This window comes from Zophobas morio, unplaced genomic scaffold (genome assembly GCF_036711695.1).
Source record: "Zophobas morio isolate AGI-343-1 ecotype UQ-CSIRO unplaced genomic scaffold, CSIRO_AGI_Zmor_V1 ptg000016l, whole genome shotgun sequence".
Classification (NCBI taxonomy): Eukaryota; Metazoa; Arthropoda; class Insecta; order Coleoptera; family Tenebrionidae; genus Zophobas; species Zophobas morio.
In genome coordinates, this window is record NW_026972121.1 from 7,527,659 (window position 1) to 7,547,564 (window position 19,906).

The 19,906-nt window shown below is 35.2% G+C and overlaps 3 protein-coding genes across 3 annotated transcripts in view; 1 reads left to right on the forward strand and 2 right to left on the reverse strand.

Moving 5' to 3' along the window:
* The window catches only part of LOC135129704 (mothers against decapentaplegic homolog 3-like), a 164,353-nt gene that overhangs the window by 56,713 nt on the left and 87,734 nt on the right, over nt 1-19,906 (reverse strand). The window lies entirely within an intron of this gene.
* LOC135129463 (uncharacterized) lies at nt 6,877-9,013 on the reverse strand. The gene is made up of 2 exons (XM_064056615.1): nt 8,666-9,013; nt 6,877-7,864 (listed from the first exon to the last, which is right to left on the reverse strand). The coding sequence occupies exons 1-2, from the start codon at nt 8,965-8,967 to the stop codon at nt 6,952-6,954; spliced, it is 1,215 nt and encodes a 404-aa protein (XP_063912685.1). The 5' UTR covers nt 8,968-9,013; the 3' UTR covers nt 6,877-6,951.
* On the forward strand, nt 15,478-17,955 carry LOC135129424 (tigger transposable element-derived protein 4-like). The gene is made up of 3 exons (XM_064056575.1): nt 15,478-17,007; nt 17,567-17,731; nt 17,800-17,955. Exons 1-3 carry the CDS (start codon nt 15,478-15,480, stop codon nt 17,953-17,955), a joined length of 1,851 nt encoding a protein of 616 aa, XP_063912645.1.

Sequence of the window (19,906 nt, forward strand, 5' to 3'; positions counted from 1 at the left end):
ATATGGTGCATATTATTTTATAGAAAAAATTGAATGTAGAAATCACATACTTCGTAATTATTGTTCCAAAATTAGAGAAATAGTTAAAACAGCGAAAGCAGATATCACTATTAAAAATGTTTGTAAAAATAGTATTCTAAAATTTAGAACAGCTATTATAAGTGCTATTAAATTTAGCAAAAATAAGCCTCTTCCTTTTTTTCCAGCATATATTTGGCAATCACGAACAATGTGCAAGTTATTTTTGTTATCAAAGTGGACAGTCAAATGATATTTTATTTTCTACTTTCGCAAATGGTGTTTTATACGAACCTTACAAACAAGTTTTAAATAGAGTTGCAACTTTGTCGTCTAGTTTACTTTTTGATATTGAGAACAATGCTGCGGAATGCTACAATTCTGTCGTTAATAAATTTGTGGGAGGAAAAAGAATAAGTGTTTCTGCACGAGGATCGTATCAAGGGCGATGCTTTGCTGCGGCAATAAGTTCCTCTATTAAAAAATTGCGTATCCGAAGTCTGGATTCCGGTAAAAATAATATCGTCAACGATGAACAAATGAAAACGAAGTGTATGCAAGAAAAAAATCGGATTTAATAATAAAGCTGTCACAGAGTAACGTAAATGCTATTGAAAAAGGTACTTGTGGTCAGCGAATGTGTAGGGAATGGAGTAAAGAAAGGACAAAATGAGAGACGGAATTAACATCGCAAATACCGTTAAAAGTATTGTGCATTCCGATAAAACTTTATGAAAAAATTGCCCAAGTCTATACAATTTGCTATTGACAATGAAGAAAAGGCCAAAGAAAAATTTGAAGCTCTAACAAATTTGAAAAAAATTTTTAGAAGCTTCTCCAGATGGGTTAATAAATTCTAATTCAATTGCAGAGATTAAATGTTCATATGCGGCTTGCAGTAAAAATATTAAAGAGCTATTAAAAATAAAATCATTAATTTATTGTTCAATAAATGCAGTTATTACAATTACCTAGTTTGAACCCGAACCACAACTATAGGTATGTATCAGGTATAACAGGGTCCAGTGCATATAACTAAAAGATATATATATATATATATCCTTCTTAATGCTATTGTCAGGTACTTCAAAGGGTGGTCAAATAAGCTTAAGGTATTTAAAAGGTGCTCTATTATGTGGGCCATAAATTACAGCTTACCGCTTCAGCTAATATTTTGGGTTGCCTAAGTTACCAAAATTTGCCCAAAATGCTTTGCAGTTTTTTTACAATAACTAAAAGAAGTAAAATTTTAACAGAAAACGAAGAATGGCGCCTAAAGTAGAAAAAAATTCTCTATCACCTCGATATTTTTTAAAAGCACACCGAGTTATAGTTTTCGCTAAAAATCCGCTGGGGTTTTACGCACTTTATTTTTTATTTTAAAAACTGCTACGTTTTATAAAAAATACAAGACGCTTCCTTAAAGATTTTTATGTCATGAGCACGCACATGTATCGCCCTGCTCTTCAACTGTTAAAATAAAGGCGCAAAATGGGTTGGCGTTTTGCCTTATTTTGGCATCTTTTAATGACTGTGTGGCGGAGCCTTAAGTTTTTTTCTAAAATTTTTGAAGTTTTATTTTTTTTCGGAGTGTGGGTTCTTTTTTTGAAGATTTTTTGGGGCACGTGACAATATTTTTGTAACTGAAAATGCATTGGAAGCTCATTTTTAATTACAAATTAACTCAATCTGTTCTTAAGATATATGCTGTGAGGCGCCGCCTCACTTGCCTCATCTGACGAGCCGCCACTGGTTTCAGCTTCTTATTCATTTTTATAACAAAACGCTTTGAAAACTACTGTTTACTGATAGACGCACATGTCCCAAATATTTTAAATGCTCCCACATTAACAAAAAGTTCTTATGACTCTTTACGTAGATTAATTGACGACGTAAAAATTAACTTGGAAGCTCTTAAGGTTTTATTAGAACTTCCTCCTCATGAATGGGATGCAATTTTAGTAACATGCTTGGGTGATAAATTAGATTTTCAATCGAATCGATATTCGCAAAGCAAATTAACAACTAACCTTCCCAAATTTGACGAATTAATAGAATTTTTGGAGACTCGTTGTCGTTATCTTGAATCCGTTAATAGCAAAACACGTTCGAATATTCCAGTTATGTTCAAATCAAGCAAATTCAACATTACAAATCAGACACAATCTTCAGTACATGTTACCGTAAAAAACAATTCATGTTCTGTTTGCAAGGGGAATCATTTTATGCATCAGTGCCATGAATTTCTGCAGATGAATATTAACAGTCACATTGAAAAAACAAAACAGTTGAAACTTTGTTTTAATTGTCTCAGAAAACATAATATCTCAGATTGTAGATCATCACATAATTGTTGCATATGTAATTCACGTCATAATACCTTACTCCATCAAGATCAAGTGATAGTTCAATCAACAAGTAATCATGTGTCATCATTTATTCACAATATTGAAAATTTGCTGTCCACAGCAGCGGAATTTATTATGGACAACCTTGGTTATTTTCACAAATGCAGAATACTATTAGACAGTGGTTCGCAATCTAATTTAATAACTAGAGCACACACAAGAAATTAGGACTAAAAACAGACTTTACTAGTCACAAACTAACTTTTGTTAACCAGTCTGAATCCAAGGTCACAGAAATGACAAGCGTAAGTTTAACATCAAGGTTGGGTGACTATACAGCCAATATCAATTGTTTAATTCTAGAAACAATAACAGAGCCACTACCCCTAAATTCATTTTCCGCTCAACAATTAAGGCCCGGTTTTTCAATTGATGGTTAACTAAAGGTTAGGCAGTAACCTGTAGTTAATTATCAAAACGCGTATTTCAACTGATGGTTAAGACGAAAACTGCCTGTAATCTCTGGTGGTTGATTTTACCTCCGGAAATTCCTTCGGTTAACCGTCGGTCAGCAGTTACCACACCAGCAGGTACCGGTGTGAGGAAGAAACTATATTATTTGTTGAGAAGTGAATTAATTAAAAAAAAAGATATAATGGAATTGTATGACGTCAACACATTCAGCAGTGATGAAGAAGTGCGGAGACCTAAAACAATAAGATACCGGAGAAATCATTATGAGGAATTGGATGAAGTAGATTTTTTTCCAAGATTCCGGTTATCGAAAAGATGTGTCGCAAATGTATTAGAGCAAATTGAAGAAACGATAACATATCCTACATTACGGTTAGTAAATTAAAACGCAGTTTATATGTTTATTAATGCATTCATTATTTCAGGAATGACTGTTTATCTGCTCAAAATCAGCTACTATTAGCACTTCGGTTCTATGCCACTGGATCTTTTCTTAGCGTGGGGGGTGACTTTTGTGGGATTCATAAATCTACTGCGAGCAAAACCATTAAAAGAGTAAGCCGGGCACTTGCATCATTAAGACCAGCATATATAAGAATGGCCGATTATGAGGAAATTTTTAATATTCGCCAATCATTTTATAATATTGCAAGGTTTCCAAAATGTATTGGAGCAATAGATTGTAGCCATGTCAAGATACAATCTCCAGGTGGTAACAATGCTGAATTGTTTCGCAATAGGAAACAATTTTTTTCGATAAATGTGCAGACCATATCTGATGCAGATTTGAAAATTAGGGATATTGTGGCAAGGTGGCTTGGATCATCCCATGATTTCCATATATTCCGAAACTCAGTAATTCGCCACACTTTTGAACAAGGAATATTTGGTGATAATGTTCTTGTTGGAGATAGTGGCTATGCCATTAAACCTTATTTCATAACTCCATTAAGGAACACAAATAATGAACCTGAGAATTTGTTTAATGAGTCCTTAATTAGAACTCGAAACGTTCGTATGGAGTATGGAAACGTCGATATCCATGTTTAGCTCTAGGATTAAGGTTGAACTTGGATACTACAATGGCGCTTATTGTTGCTACAGCGGTTTTACACAATATCGCTTGTAAACAAAATGAAAGAGAACCTCAAGTAAATCCAGAGGAAGAAGCTGCAATACAACTTGTTAATAACATTGAAGGAGATGAGGTTCAAGAAAGAAATCGAGGAGGATTAAATAATGAAACTAGGTTTAATTTAATTTATAATTATTTTGCTCGACTCTAATTGCTTTGTACCTACTCATTGTGGAAATAAATTTGTACGCATTTTACTAAGCTCTTATTTAAACAAAACACACTGGCAAATAAACATATACTACAAAAATATTTATAAAAACTAAACCTACACTAAAGTTATACTACAAAACTAATGAATCTAAAACCTTAAAAAAAATACATAAAAGAACATTAAAGAAACAAAACATTTTATTAATTGCTATTAAGAATTTGTTTTTTTTTTTAATTCTTCATTCTCAATTTGTTTTTGCAACAAAATCATTCTTAGAGCATATTCCTCTAAAAATTTTTCCTTTTGTATTTTCACTAGCTCTATTTTTTCTTCTATTAATTTATGATTTAAGCTAGTATATTTTTTATCGCCTCGGACTTTTGTTTCGACGATTGTTCGTCTCAGTTTTTTTGCTGGCGTCCTTTTTAAATCTGCAGGGCAGTGAGTTTCCCAAGTTTTACTTTCTGCTGCATTTTCACTTCCAATGTCAGGTACCACTTGAATAATTATTGTATCATCTGTTTCTAAAATCAGCACATAACTACCCAACATTCTTTGTAAATATTTATTTAATTTCTCACCTTGTTCAATATTTTCAGCTAGTTCCTCCTCCTCCAACTCTAGTTGGAAATTTTCAAATTCTGTGACCGGCCCTAAAAATAATTTAGAAAAAGAATGATTAGTGAAACTAAAATAAGACACATTGCAAACTAATTATTAGTCTCACCAAAGTGTAATTCTTGTGCTTACCTGCCAAGTGTTGATCACTGTCATAGGAATTGTTTAACCCTAGGATTAACACTAGGATCTGTTCCTCATCATGGGAGAAATTTGCAGATCTCTTTGAAACACCCGAAACACTTGGTTGATTCTCCATTTTTTAAAATTAAAAAACACTTGAAAACAGCTACCAGACCAGACTACCACACAACTCTACGTAAAGTAAGGTTATGTTTACAAGTGAATCTGAATATTTTCCATAAATCACCAGAAAGTATGGAAAATGCTCACCAATCAGTGTTACCAACATCATTGCACTGAAGTAAATCTTGTGGCAAAGATACCACAGGTTATGTTGGGGATGAAAAACTGTCACTGGTAATAACCTGCACTTAACTGAGGGTTGCTGGTCAACTTTACTCGAAGTTTTACTAGTGATTGAAAAACCGGCCCTAAGTATTCCAAATACCTTGAATTTAGCCGACCCCACATTTAACATAAGCGGTCCTATCGAATCGGCCCGGAATTATTTTTGGAGATATTAACATCCAGTAAAATCCTATTAAAACCCTTACTTACCGTTTGTCGGGGCCTTTGACTGTAGGATTTTCTAAGCAATTTCCAGCTTCTAATACTTCCTGCAGTAACAATACGGTGACCATAAACTCTGATCTCGAAAATTCGTCTAAACAGTTAGCAAAATTTTGGGAAACAGAGGATTATCATACTAATAAACCAGTACCCGCTCAGCAAGATATGATTTGTGAATCACATTTCAAAGCAATCACAAAAAGGGACACCGACAGTCGTTTTTGGGTTTCCCTGCCCATAAAAGACAATTGCATGCAATTAGGGTCTTCTTTTGAAATGTCAGTTTAGAAAAGAAACTAAATAGGGATGTAAATTTAAAATCAAAATACGTTGAGTTCATGCGGGAATACGAGGAACTTGGTCACATGGAAAAGGTTCCAAATGATCAATTAGATAATCCAAACACGTATTACATACCACATCATTCGGTGTTCAAGGGAACAAACATTCGGGTAGTTTTTGATGGTGGCATGAAGTCCGACAACGGGTCGGCTTTAAATCAAAATTTACTTTCGGGTCCAGTTATTCAGCAGGACATTTCTACATCACACTTAGGTTCCGAACATTTCAATATGTTATTAACGCTGACATTGCTAAAATGTATCGGCAAATTTATTTAAATACACCCGATCGCGATTACCACCGAATATTTTGGCGTGAAAACAGGGAAGATCCTATGCAAGTCTACCTTTGATAAGAGTATCGAAGTGAAACTTTGCCATTATGTGCGGCGGATACATCTTATAACAGTTTCAGACGATACCGATCGTCAGTTGGTACAAGCTTTGCAACAGAGATTATCCGAAATACGGAGTACATTCTTGGCTAAGTCTGGGTTTCTGCGAGCAAGACGTCCAAGATCAGATGGAGATCGCGAACGTGTCTGAACAAAACGTAGTCCGCGGCATCAAATATCTGCTGACGGGACCGGCACGCGAATGGTATCGCTTGGTGCAGGATCGTGTCCATTCATGGGCAGATTTTTGTGAGTCTTTGCAAAAGGAGTTTATTCCGAGGGATTACGTTGAAACTGCGCTCGACGACCTTAAAGCTTGGGTTTCCAAGGGTAGCGGTACCGGAATATAGCGGCCGTAATGTGGCGGTGAATGACGTCACATAAAACGTGCACATACATTCAAATCTGCTTGGATTTTTAGCTGACGGTGAACGTCACCGCTCTACTACAAAGCGGCACCGTCATGTTTTTGGCGGTCGCTAGTACGGCAGCAAACACTTGTTGCAACGTTTTTGTGCTTGTGCGGTGGTAAATTTCTTTTCCCAAGATGTCGTGGAGCAGTGAACAGGATGAAATTCTGATTGATTTTGTCAGAAATCACGAGATTATTTTCAATGTAAAATGCAAAGATTATCGGAAGGCCCAATTGAAACAGAATCTTTGGGCTGAGATCGGTCAGACATTACAAAAAACAGGTACGTAGATATATATTTTTTATTAACATATCTGTTTACATATTAATGCATAAATATTAGATGAAGTATAATCCGGACGTTCAATGCTGTCTGTAATAATTATTCTGCCACTCGACAGCGCCTGCTCCATTAAAATAATTTTTGAATAGTTCACGAATTTGTATTGGTGAATGTGGTGCCCGAATGTTATTTGCTACCAGAGGAATTAAGTTTTCTTCAGGTAGTGGAAGCGGATCATCAAAATTAACTTGATTAGGAGCAAGAACCTTGGATTCTCGTAAAATATTATATAAAATGCAGGCACAAGTAATCAACTTGGCGGTAGTTTTTGGAGCAGTGGCGATCGGCTGGAAAAAAATTCGAAAATAGCCACATAATATACCAAAAGTATTTTCAGTTGTTCTCCTTGCTCGAGATAGTCGATAGTTATATACAGCTTTCAATGGATCAATTTGTGATTGCCTTCTCGGATAAGGTTTCATCAAATTTGCATGTAAAGCAAAAGCCTCATCGCCAACAATCACATGTGGTACCACATCACCTGTTCCCGGCAGTGTTTGTGGTGGAGGAATATTAAATGTGTTATTAAGAATGTTTTTTCCAAATGTACTCTTCAAGTAAATTCCTGCATCTCCTTCTCTACCATAAGAACCTATGTCTACTGCTACAAATTTGCATTCTGCATCTACAATCGCTAGCATAACTGTTGAATAATATTCCTTGTAATTGAAGTAGGTGGATCCAGTGTTTTTGGGTGGCTTTATTCGTATGTGTTTTCCATCTGTGGCTCCAACACAATTTGGAAAATTCCAAGTAGACATATAAGTATTAGAAATTCTTCGCAAATGCTCCATTGTTGGTGGTGGCATAATTACATTAAACAAGTTATTGATAATGCTGTTCGCAACTTGTCTTATAATGAAACTGATCCATGAATGGCATATTCTAAATTGAAATGCCAATGATCTAAATGACTCTCCAGTTGCTAAATACCTGAAAAAAAAGTTGGGCTGTTAAATAAAAAACAATTCTGCTTATAGCTGTCGACTGCTGCAAAAGGTGGGCTTATATAAGGGACTACTACATAAGACGAAGAGGAAAACCAGGCACTGGTTCAAGTGGTGATGCAGCAAAAAAGAGGTCTGATTTGCTGTCATTTTTAGACAGCTATTCAGTAATAAAAGCAAGGTTTGTAGAGTCTTGAGGTACTACTATTATACTTAATACTATAAATTTTAGCACAATTACTAATATCCCTGGTCGTGAGGTTGTTTCTGTTACAACAGAAGATACGGACACCGAAGAAAGTCAAGCTACACAGGAGTCAGTGGATAATGAAGTAAATTACGCAAACGATGGTGCCGAAAATGACCTGCTTCAGGAAGCAGATGAGGACCGCGACCGCTGGAAAACTGTGCCTAGTACGCCGCAGAAATGTAGGAAGAGAAAAAGTTCTGATGAACGGTTGCAGTTGCTTAAAAAAATAGCTGAGAGACAACCGACACCAGCAGTTGCAGAGAAAGATGAAACAGAACTTTTTTTTTGTTCTATGGCAAAGATTGTAAAAAAGCTTCCACCATATGATCAGGCACAATTAAGGATGCATTGGAACATTGGTCGGTAATGCAGAGTTAAAATATTTGGAGCAGCAGAGTCTAATAAGTCCTTATCACAGTCCATCGACATCAAGAGCAAGTGCCAGTAGTTGTGGTGATTACTTTTCCAACGCATCATTTTCCCCTGATGAGTCAAATACATTTACGCCACTCTAATAAAAAATAAAAATGTACCTACCTTATAAATAAACTTAGTTTTTGTTCAGGCGATATTGGCTTCTTATTTCTATTGCATGGTTTTGACGTAATATCATCTTTGATGTAGTTTAGAACGTAATCAAACAACACTGGAGTTAAGCGAAAATATTGCCTGAATTTTTCTTCGTTGCAGTGCAGGTGACGACAGATTAAAATTTCATATGCACCTTCTGTTGCACGGTTTTTGAATATATCAGATTCTTTTGAACGTTTTGACTCCTCTTCTGATGACTCTTCATCCTCCAAGACAATTAATAGTGCCAAGTCTAGATCATCCATCATTATAAATCAGAACACTCCGAAGAACATAGGGAAATAATTTTTAAATTAATTACGGACCGACACCGTCGTGTTAGTTTACATCAGTGGTCACCGTCACAACAACCGTCTTTTTGGTCAACGCTACGTGACGTAGTTCACCGTCATATTACGGCCGCTACATAACAGTACCGCTACCCTAGGAAACCAGAGCTTAAGCGTTACCAGCAAACAGTGGGAGAATCCATAGCGTTGTTCGTGGCTCGGTTTAACCAAAAGGAACGCTTTTTGCCACAACCCCTTGCGCTGACAGAAAAATTAAATATCCTTCGGAAAAATATCTTGCTGCACTATCAGCATAAAATGTGGGATAAACGGATACAAAACGTAAATGAACTTATCGAATATTGCGAGTTATTGGATAAAACGCGACTGAACATCGCGAAGTTTGCGGATAGCGATCGTACTGCAGTCTCAAATGTTATCATTGTCAGACGTCGATCTAATTCTCAGCGCTTTTCACACCGACGACGCAGTGTATTTGCAGATACAAATTATGGATAAAACATTCCATGGGATGTTAGATAGTGGAGCTTCGCACGTTCTAGTGAACAAGAAGGGTTGTCAAAAGTTGGAGACACTAGGTTTATCGTTAACCCTTTCGGTCACTGTGCCCACTGTAGTGGACGCAGTTTTTATTTTTTTTTTTATTATAACTTGAAGATAACTGTATGCTGTTTTTGGCATTCCAGCATGTAACCCACTGCTTTACCAACCTTAGTAAATTTTTAGCACCCTCTAGTAGCAAGTTGCTTAAAATTATAAATAAAACTTGTCGGTATAACAGCTGACTTCTTCGTTTACTTAGCTGCTCTACAGTTTTAATTTTTTTTTCCATATTATTGTTTACCCAATTTGACAACTAATTTTTGTGTGTGTAAACTAAGGATAGTATTAGTGTATAAATTTTATTTGAAGCAACTTTTTTTATTTGTACATTTGCAATGTGCATTTGAACTTTGTGCACTATAGTGGACATTGTGACTGTGCTTCTACAAATAAAGGTAAAAACATAACCCAACTTTTATTAAAATTTATTCATTACAACGTTATTTTTTGCTTAAAAATATTTAGAATGGCTGGTAAAAAAGCACTAAGTCATGCAGAACTTGTAGAGTTGATTGAAGGTGACTTGTCGGACCTTGAATGCCTAAGTGATGACCAGTCAGATGGTTGGGAAAGTGAGGGCCCTGAGCCCCCAGATGGTATATGAACTTTGTTTTTTTTATCAAAAATCTTTCTCATAACTTAAATATTAGATGTAGAAAATTTGGTTGTTTTTCAATCATCAGGAAGCTCGGAAGAAGACAATAATGAAACTCCTTTTTTTGAACATCGAACAGTACAGCCTCAACCTACCATTTTACAAGAATTATCGAAAAAACAAAGAATAGCAAACTTTATGCAAACACATGATTTAACATCAAAGAAAGACATTAAATGGCGTAAAAATGTGCAATATCAAACTCCACCAATAAATTGGCATGTAAAAGACGATACTCATTCAGAATGCAAAAGTCCTACATTTTATTTCGCCAAATACTTTACTGAAGAACTTTTTACGAATATGGTTGAAATGACTAATTTGTACGCCGTGCAACATAATGTAAAATTTGTACCGACCAATGTTGAAGAATTAAAAACATTCGTTGGAATTCATATTGTAATGGGAAATTTGCACTACCCCAGGACAAGATTTTACTGGGATCGTAGTTTGCACATTCCCATAATTTCTGAGAACATGGCATTCAATAGATTTTCAAAACTTCGTACAAACCTACACTTTGTAAATACTGCAGAAAAATCCGCTGACAACAACGATAGATTTTGGAAAGTTAGACCACTATATAATCAAATAAGAAAACGTTGTCAAGAATTGCCATTAGAAACCGAACTTTGTATCGATGAGCAAATGATACCTTTCAAAGGCAAGTTAAACGTGAAGCAGTATGTAAAAGGGAAACCGTGCCCTTGGGGAATAAAATTATTTGCACTTTGTGGACGCACAGGCGTTTTATACGATTTTTTGTTATATCAAGGATCTACAACGGAATTAGAGGAACAATTTTTGGACGTGTTTGGTTTAGCTGCTTCAGTTGTTATAAAATTATGCCAAAGGATAACAATCCCTAATGTGCAATTGTATTATGACAACTATTTTTCAAATTACAATTTGTTGCAGTGGTTGCAAAATAGAAATATTTATACTTCAGGTACAGCTAGAATCGATCGATTCAATAAACCGCCTTTTTCGTCATACAAGGACATGAAACGGGAAGGAAGAGGAAGTTCTGAAGAAATCATTAGTCAAGATGGACAAGTTGTAATGACAAAATGGTTTGATAATAAACCAGTAATAATGGCATCGAACTGCATGTCTATTGGCGAAAAGGATCAATGCCAAAGGTGGGACAAAATTGCTAAAGAGTACAAGGACGTTTCTCGACCAGAAGTAATTAAATGCTACAATAAGAACATGGGTGGAGTAGATAAACTAGACTACCTTATTACACTTTATCGAACTTTTATCAGATCCAAAAAATGGACACTTAGAATGTTTACACATGCGATAGACATATGTTGCTGTAATGCTTGGCTAGAGTACAAAGAAGTAGCTTCTAAGACCTTACCAAAAAAAGAAATTTTAGATCTAATCCATTTTAGAGCATATGTCGCTGAAAGTTTGATATATGCAAACAAAACGCCAAAAAAACGAGGAAGACCCTCTTTATCTCAAAGCATGTCTCCGACATCGTCACCAAGACCTTCGTCAAGTCTATCTTCAAGAGATTCACTTCAACATACGTTACCTCCAAAAAAAATTGTAAAAAAAGAACACGTACCCGTGATTGAAGTACGCCAGGATAATGTTGGCCATTTGCCAGATATGGATCAAAAGAGTTTTGCTTCTCGGTGTAAATATCCTAATTGCAAACGGAAAACGTATGTATTTTGTGTTAAATGTACGGTACATTTACGTATACAAAAAAATCAGAATTGTTTTAAATTGTATCATGAAAAGTAATGTTTGAGTTTAAATAAAACACCAATGTTTGACTGATGTGTTACTACAATTGAGTCACAATGTCCACTACAGTGGACATGATTTTTTTCAAAAAGTATGACAAAAAGTCACTTGATATTTACATGAAAAATCTTTAAAAAAATAATACATCGTCTGTGCAAAAAAAAAAATTTATATCAACTAATAAAAATGCATGACTGAAAGGGTTAAATAAAGGGGGAAATGGTATGTTGCAGCCTGGCAGATGATACACGGATCGATTGTATATGAACGATCACGACGCCCGTTAAATTTAAGAACGAGTACCGCGTAATAGATGTTTTGGTAGTCCCAGTCATGCGGTACAAGCTGGTGATAGGTAGGGAGTTCTGCAGGAAATTTGGGTTGATTCCAAATTTGCGGGATTTAAATTCTCCCTGGCGGACGAAGCGGGTACGGCAAAGTCGTATACACTTGGAAGTGTTCAAGGTCTACGCGACCTGGGGCAGAATCACCGTTTCCGGCTTAACGAGGTCGATAACGATTATATTATTATTGAAATTGAATGGTAACTTAGAACAGACAGTATAAATGAAACAACCCTTAGGTTTAAAAAATTCATATCAAATACTTGAGCTTAGGAAAGCTACATGTGGATTGAAGTGATCATTCATAGCATGGTATAAAAAAGTTGATCAAGTTGTTTAACTATTTTAGGGTACAAAAAATGGGAATGGGAAACTTGTTTATTCATAAAAAGAAAGGAAAATCATCTTCCTGTTATTAAATGATGTACATGAGTTAGATTTTATAAAAGCTGGCGTCAGTTTGAAATGAAGGATTTAGGTCAAGTCAAAACTTGTCTTGGTATGAGAGTAAATAGAAACAAAGGAATTGCAACTTTAGATCAGGAGCGTTATACAGATCAATTATTAAGAAAATTTAATATGTCGAATTGTAAACCTGTAAATATTCCAACTGAAAGTAAATTAAGTTTAGGTAGAACAGATGGGGTTTGTAATACTGAATTACCTTATCAAAGACTCGTGGTTAGTTTGATGAATTTAGCAATTTTGACAAGACCTGATATCGCTTATGCGCTTATGTTGTAAGTTTTCTTAGCCCACTGTTACACTGAACCTCATTGGAAATATGTAAAACGACTTGTGCGATATTTACAAAAGACCAGAAACTATGGCTTAAAGTTTGTAAAGGGAAATGCAGAATTACATGGTTTTGTAGATGCCAATTGAGCAGGAAATTGCTGGGACAGAAAGTTCTATACTGGATATTGTTTTAGAATAGGTAATTCTGCAATTTCCTGGGAAAGTAAAACACAGGCGACTGTTGCTTTATCGAGCTGCTAAGGAGGCCATATATTTTAAGGAACGTGCTCGCTAAAATAACTGGAAATGAACCAGTTTGTGTGACCCTGTTTAATGCTAGTCAAAGCGCACAAAAATTATCATTAAATGAAGGTTTGTATAAACGTTCTAAACACATAGATATAAAGTACAATTTCATAAGAGAAGCTAGAAGTTAGTAAGGACCGAATATTTACAAACCAATGATAATGCCTGCTTGTTAACTTGTTAACGAAGGAATTAGTCCCAGTCAAACACTATAAATTTTTAAGTGAACTAGGTATAATAAGCATTTTGTCAAGTGCGGCTGTTGCATAGATTGACAAAATCCTTTTTATTCTAAGTTTAGGGATTTTGTTGTTTTAGTAGTTGCATGTGCAGCGCCACCTTTAAAAATTAAATTAACCGTTACTTGAACATGATGCCGATAGCGATGTAGCCATATAGCCATGTGTGTGAATCATAAAAATTAAGTTGTTGTTGTGCCAGAAGCGTTTTATTCCAAGAGATCCAACCCGCATTTTGAACAGAGATGAAATATGATTTCAGTTATGTCCAAATCAGAGAACTGTACTGATACTCAAAAGCCTGCAAAAATGTATATCAAATAGATGACGGTCAAGCAAAATCAGGTGTGACTGTCATGTTCACCTTTTCTGTCTCCAGTGTCTCTACTCCTCCTATGATCATATATCCTTTAAAGGGGATGAGCTCTAAAATTCAGAAAACTGGACCGAATGAATATGGCATAGGATTATCTGACAATGGCTGGATGAAAGCAGAATTATTTTTCGAATATGTTTCAAATATCTTATAAAATCCATCAAAAGATAAATGCAAACGCCGTCAATTATTTTATGAGGAGTAATTAGTACTTCAGACCGCAATCAATTAAGCATTAGGAATCCATTTACTAGAGAACAAATACGGCCCTGGAAAGGTACAAGGGTAGCGACTATTTTTACTGGAGATTAACAGCAGCAATACTCATAATTGGAGTCATTTGCATTTATCTTTTGTTGGACTTATGCATTCTTAATTAAAACAAACGTGACCTTCTCAATTTTACGGTTTCTGGATGGTCACAAAACTCATTTGACGTACCAAATGAGTTGCTTATGCACGCTTTTGAATACAATTTCCGCTTTACCCCAACGCCACACTTATTTTACAACCAGCAGATGTGTCTGCATTTCGGCCCTTAAAGTGCCTTTACACTGCATGATTTGTCATATGACTTCTCCTAGTGCAGCTTTTTTCATGTTTACACTGTATGATTTCTCATATTACTTGACCCATAACACAAATCATATGAGCGGTCATAAGCAAATCATTGCAGATTTCCAGAATAGGACGGGGTCTAGTTTGAAGAGAGTTCTCGTACGATAATTTTAAATTTCGCGCTTTTTTCAAGAAATTAAAATAAATTGGCAGTTGAAAGTGAGGTTATTATAGATCGACCGAGCCTCTGATCCTAGCCCGTGAAACTGTTTATTTTACTCGAGATCTTCGTGCTTGGTGCTTGTTGGTGTGTTGCTTGGTTTAGTTGTTTTCTGTTTTTACAATATTTTTAAATAAATATGGAAAAAGTAAGTATATTATTTAAAATAATAGCTATTGACGATGATTAAATTGTGTTCATTGTTTTGATTAGTTTGAATGGACGAAAAGTACTATGGAAAAATTTATAAAACAATTTGAAAAATATCCGTGCCTGTATGACGTCAAACATCAATTTTACAAAAATAAACATGCACGGGCAGAAGCATATACAGTATTGTCCGGTTATAATGAACCCGCTTGTAATGAACTTCCGGCTATAGTGTACTGTATTTCAAGTAACGAAATTTTTTCCATATATCTAATGTATTTTTTTTCGGTTATAATGAACCACTGAATCCGCTTGTAATGAACTTTCGGATAAAATGAACTAAATATTATTCAAAATAAAGTGCAGTTTTCCGTTTATAATGAACTTTTCGGGGATTCCCTGATTTACGCGCTACGCATTTCCCCACCAACTTGCTTTCTGTGCCAGTCGATTCTTGGTCACTGTGTCGAAGTAGCGCTACATAAGTACTTACTTGTGTAATAACATTGTTCGAAATGGAAAAACAAAAACGTAAAGCTCTAACCTTAAAGGACAAGTATGATATTATACAAAAAATACAAAGTGGTGTTAAACAACGCGATGTTAGCCAGGAAATGAACTTGATAAAATCCACTGTTTCTATGATATGGAAGCAAAGAGAAGCCATTTTATCAGCGTATGGTCAGGGAAATTCTACGTGTAAAAAAATGAGAAAATCAAAGCACCATGAAATGGATCAAGGGCTTCTTAAGTGGTTTACACAAAAAAGACAAGAAAACGTTCCTGTAAGTGGTATTATTCTACAAGAAAAAGCTAATGAAATGGGTAGTAAAATCGAAAACAAAGACTTCAAGTGTTCTAAAAGTTGGATTGAACGTTTTAAAAGAAGACATAATATCCGAACAGGAAAAATTGTGGGTGAGTCTGCAGCAGTAGATTTGAATGTTGTTAATGACTGGTTAACTAATGTTTGGCCTCATATTCGGAAAAACTATGACAGTGAAGACATTTTTAACGCTGATGAGACAGGGCTCTTTTATCAAATGACTCCTGATAAGACTTTAAAATTTGTGGGAGAAAGTTGTGCTGGAGGAAAGTTATCTAAATTGAGGATTACAGTTTTAGTAGCTGCCAATATGTCTGGAACAGAAAAAAGGAAATTGTTGGTTATAGGCAAATCTGCCAATCCTAGATGTTTCAAAAATAAACAATTGCCCGTAAAATACAAATCAAACCGTAACGCGTGGATGACCTCTGAAATTTTCACAAATGAACTGCTTGAATGGGATGAACAATTAAAACAAAAAAATAGGAAAATTGTACTTTTAGTTGATAACTGTACAGCTCACCCTGAGATTAAACTAAACCAAATTAAATTAGTTTTTATGCCACCGAATACGAGTTCAAAATTACAACCGATGGATCAAGGTGTAATTCATTCATTAAAGAGCCATTATAGGAAAATTTTACTCGCGCAGATGATAGAGGCTATGGACAACGGAAAAACATTTTCAGTTAGCATTTTAGATGCTGTAAATTTTATTCACATGGCTTGGCAAAAGGTTAGCAAAGATACAATAGCAAACTGTTTCAAGCATGGAGGATTTTCTGAAAAAAGTGCTGAATTTGATGCAGACGATGAGCTTCCCCTAACAGAATGGTTAAAAAAACATGAAGATGATCCTGGACTTATTTTCACAGATGTGGATAATGCAATTGAAATTGCAGTGCAAGAGAAAATCGGGGAATTTAATTTTGAAGAATATGTGGAAATTGATAACGACATAACGGTAACAGAAAGACTAACTGACGAGCAGATTATAGAATCAGTGACATCAGTCATGGCAACAAGTGACGAGGCCGAGGGTGAGGAAAATGAGTCTGATGAAGATGTTGATGTTTATGTTCCTTCTCTTAATGAAATGGCGCAAAAAATGGCAGAGACTCGCAACTTTTTAGAATCGCGCACTGTTCCGGAGCCTATATGGAACAGCTTTTGCAACCTCGAACGCTATATTAGTGACATTCACTTTTCTAATAGATATGTACAGACAAAAATAACTGATTTTGTCAAGTAGACTTGTGTTTATGTGACGTCTTGTTATATGTAATTACATAAATAGCTATGTTTTTTTTTATTTTTAGTTTATAAACCAAGAAATATTTTTTGAATTGTTCCCAACGTAGAATTGAAGTAAATTGAATTTAAACAAACGCAGTTTTTATTTTTCCGTTAATAGTGAACTTCGGATATAATGAACTAGTTTTGTTACATTTTTTGAGTTCATTATAACCGGACGCTACTGTAATAAAATTGTTGAGACTTTAAAGAAAGAAAATGAAGGGTTGAAAGTAACTGTCGAAGAAGCGAAAAAAAAAATCACAAATCTGAGATCTCAATACAATCACGAATTAAATAAAATTAGAGCAAGTACTCATTCTGGAATGGGTGCGGATGAAATTTATGAACCGACAGTATGGTGGTTTGAGAAATTGCAGTTCCTAGAGCAATTCATTAAGCCTAAGGAAGGGTAAAAGTAGTATTGATATATTGGTAAGTGGTGTAACAACGTGTATAGTGCAGTGTTTTATGCTAAATTTTAGCATGACAATGAAAATCAAAGCCAACCCAACTTTATGTTGGAGGAAATAGACAACGATCAGGTTACAGATCTAGAGGATATCCAGGAGAGTGGGTCGAACGACGTATTGTCCTCCTCAATGTCCTCTGGATTAAACACTTCACTACAAGTATTGTCACCAAAGCCGGTACAAAGAGCAAAAAAAAAAGAAAAACTTCAGCGGAAGATGACGTCATAATGAAAAAAACCTTGAAGGTGCTTGAAGAAATAAACCGACCGAAGCCGAAAATTGATGAAGTTTGCGAATTCGGTCGGTTTGTAAGCAAAGACCTGCAGGGAATTGACGACGAAGAGTTGCAGAACGAAGCTAAGCACGAAATAAATAATATTTTATACCATTTTAAAAAATAGTTTATTCAACGTAAAAAGATTGGCATCGAGATAAATGCCCATTGCCACGGCACAAATCCTTCTTTATTAAAATATTTGGTGAAAATTGACCTGATTTTCATTGCATCATATGGAGATTGATTAACCGTACATGCTTGTAAACTTGTTGAGAAAACTTCTTCTCTCCAACTACCATTTGTTATATTAACAGATTCAGTATTTTCGTGATCTATACCTTGAAGATAACTTTTTCCGTCGTTTTTTTTAATGTAGTTATGCAGAACGCAACAGGTCAAAGTAATATCCTGAACTTTATCAACTGATAAGTTAATATCCCTTTGTAAAATTTGAAATCTGTTAGCTACAATTCCAAACGCATTTTCAACAACTCGCCGTGCACGACTAAGGCGATAATTGAAGATCTTTTCTGAAATTGACGAACGTTGACCCCAAGGCTTCATCATTCGTTTGGTTAGTCTGAAAGCTTCATCAGTTACAATTACGTATGGGACTTCCACGTTACTCTGAGGAAGTTTTTCATCATTAGGGAAATTTAAAGCATTTTGTTCAATTGCTGTATACAATGTACTATTAGAAAATACACCGCCATCACTAACTCTTCCATTACATCCGACATCAACATAAGTAAAATTATACTGAGCATCTACCAGTGCCATTAGAACAATCGAATGAAACCCTTTATAGTTGTAGTAAAAAGAGCCATCTTTTTTTGTTGCCCGGAAAGCTATATGTTTTCCATCTAAAATAAACAAGATATGATTATAGGAAGTCTTGCATTATGTTAATTTAGCACAAAACCTAAAGCTCCCAAACAATTCGGAAAGTCTAAAAATGGTTTTACTTATGAAGATTTTATTTTTAAAAGACTGTTGACTTACCACAAGATATTCATCTTTTAAGACCTTATAAACAGCTGCCACCGTTTCTGGTATAATAAGAGAGATGCTTGGTACAGATATTCTAAAACTATAGTGCAGATTTATGTACCTTTCCCCAGTCGCAAGAAATCTTAAAGTCAATAGAAGCCTGTAAATAGTAATATATTATGACATAATCACCTACTCATTGATTTACTATAGTTCCTTACCGGACTCTGGCACTAATACTTTCACGTAACATTGTGTCATGTCTAGAAATATGGGGTTCAATTTTGGTCAACAATTTTTCAAATGTAACGATGCTCATTCTTGTAAAATTTTTAAAACTAACGGGATCTTCATATTTTAATTCTTTAAGTACCATACACCCAAGTCCACGGCCTTCGTCTCTTCTCAGAAGCCATTTCCTACTCCATAAAGTTCGTTTAACTTTATTACGTCTCGATTGCTTTCTTTTTAATAACCCCACAATCAAGCACAGTAAACCACTTTGATATTTTGCCACTTGTTCACTATTCATTGTATAAAATTTTCACTACTACACACAATTCTTAAATTTAATGTGAGGCTAATACAAAAAATATCCAAAGTCAAGCAAACGTGTTTCGCTTCCCCCAAATGTTAGGTTAGGTTAGAGTCGTTTGACAGTGACACTTTGCTCTCACCCCACCACGCTTCAAGTCGAACGAAAAAATCATATGAGAAAGCATAGCAGTCTAAACTCAAAATCTGCAAATGGTATGATTCCTTGAAATCATACAACTTATCATACGATTTGTATTAGCAAAAGTCATATGACAAATCATGCAGTGTAAAGGCACTTTTAAAAGTGGTTGGAAGAATTATTGAAACAATTATCAAAGAGAACCTCGCTCCCACATTAGACACCATTGTAGAGGACACAAAGCCTCAAAACATTACTAATTGATTTCAGGCATGCAGAATTTTCCTCTGGAACAAAGAGGCAATAGATTATTCCAAATGTTTTGGAAAAAACACTGGACAAAAAGAAAATCAACAATCTAGCATTACATGTAGCACAAAGTTGTCATATGATGCATTTTGTGAAATAA

Bases quoted from the DNA above. Each gene is read 5' to 3' on its own strand.
- LOC135129424 (XM_064056575.1), top strand. From the start codon at position 15,478: ATGGAAAAACAAAAACGTAAAGCTCTAACCTTAAAGGACAAGTATGAT. The intron at 17,008-17,566 runs GTACAGACAAAA...GCTAAATTTTAG, and splicing joins TTCACTTTTCTAATAGATAT to CATGACAATGAAAATCAAAG. The intron at 17,732-17,799 runs GTACAAAGAGCA...AAAACCTTGAAG, and splicing joins AAGTATTGTCACCAAAGCCG to GTGCTTGAAGAAATAAACCG.
- LOC135129463 (XM_064056615.1), bottom strand. From the start codon at position 8,967: ATGATGGATGATCTAGACTTGGCACTATTAATTGTCTTGGAGGATGAA. The intron at 7,865-8,665 runs GTAGGTACATTT...CTTTTTTTTCAG, and splicing joins AAACTAAGTTTATTTATAAG to GTATTTAGCAACTGGAGAGT.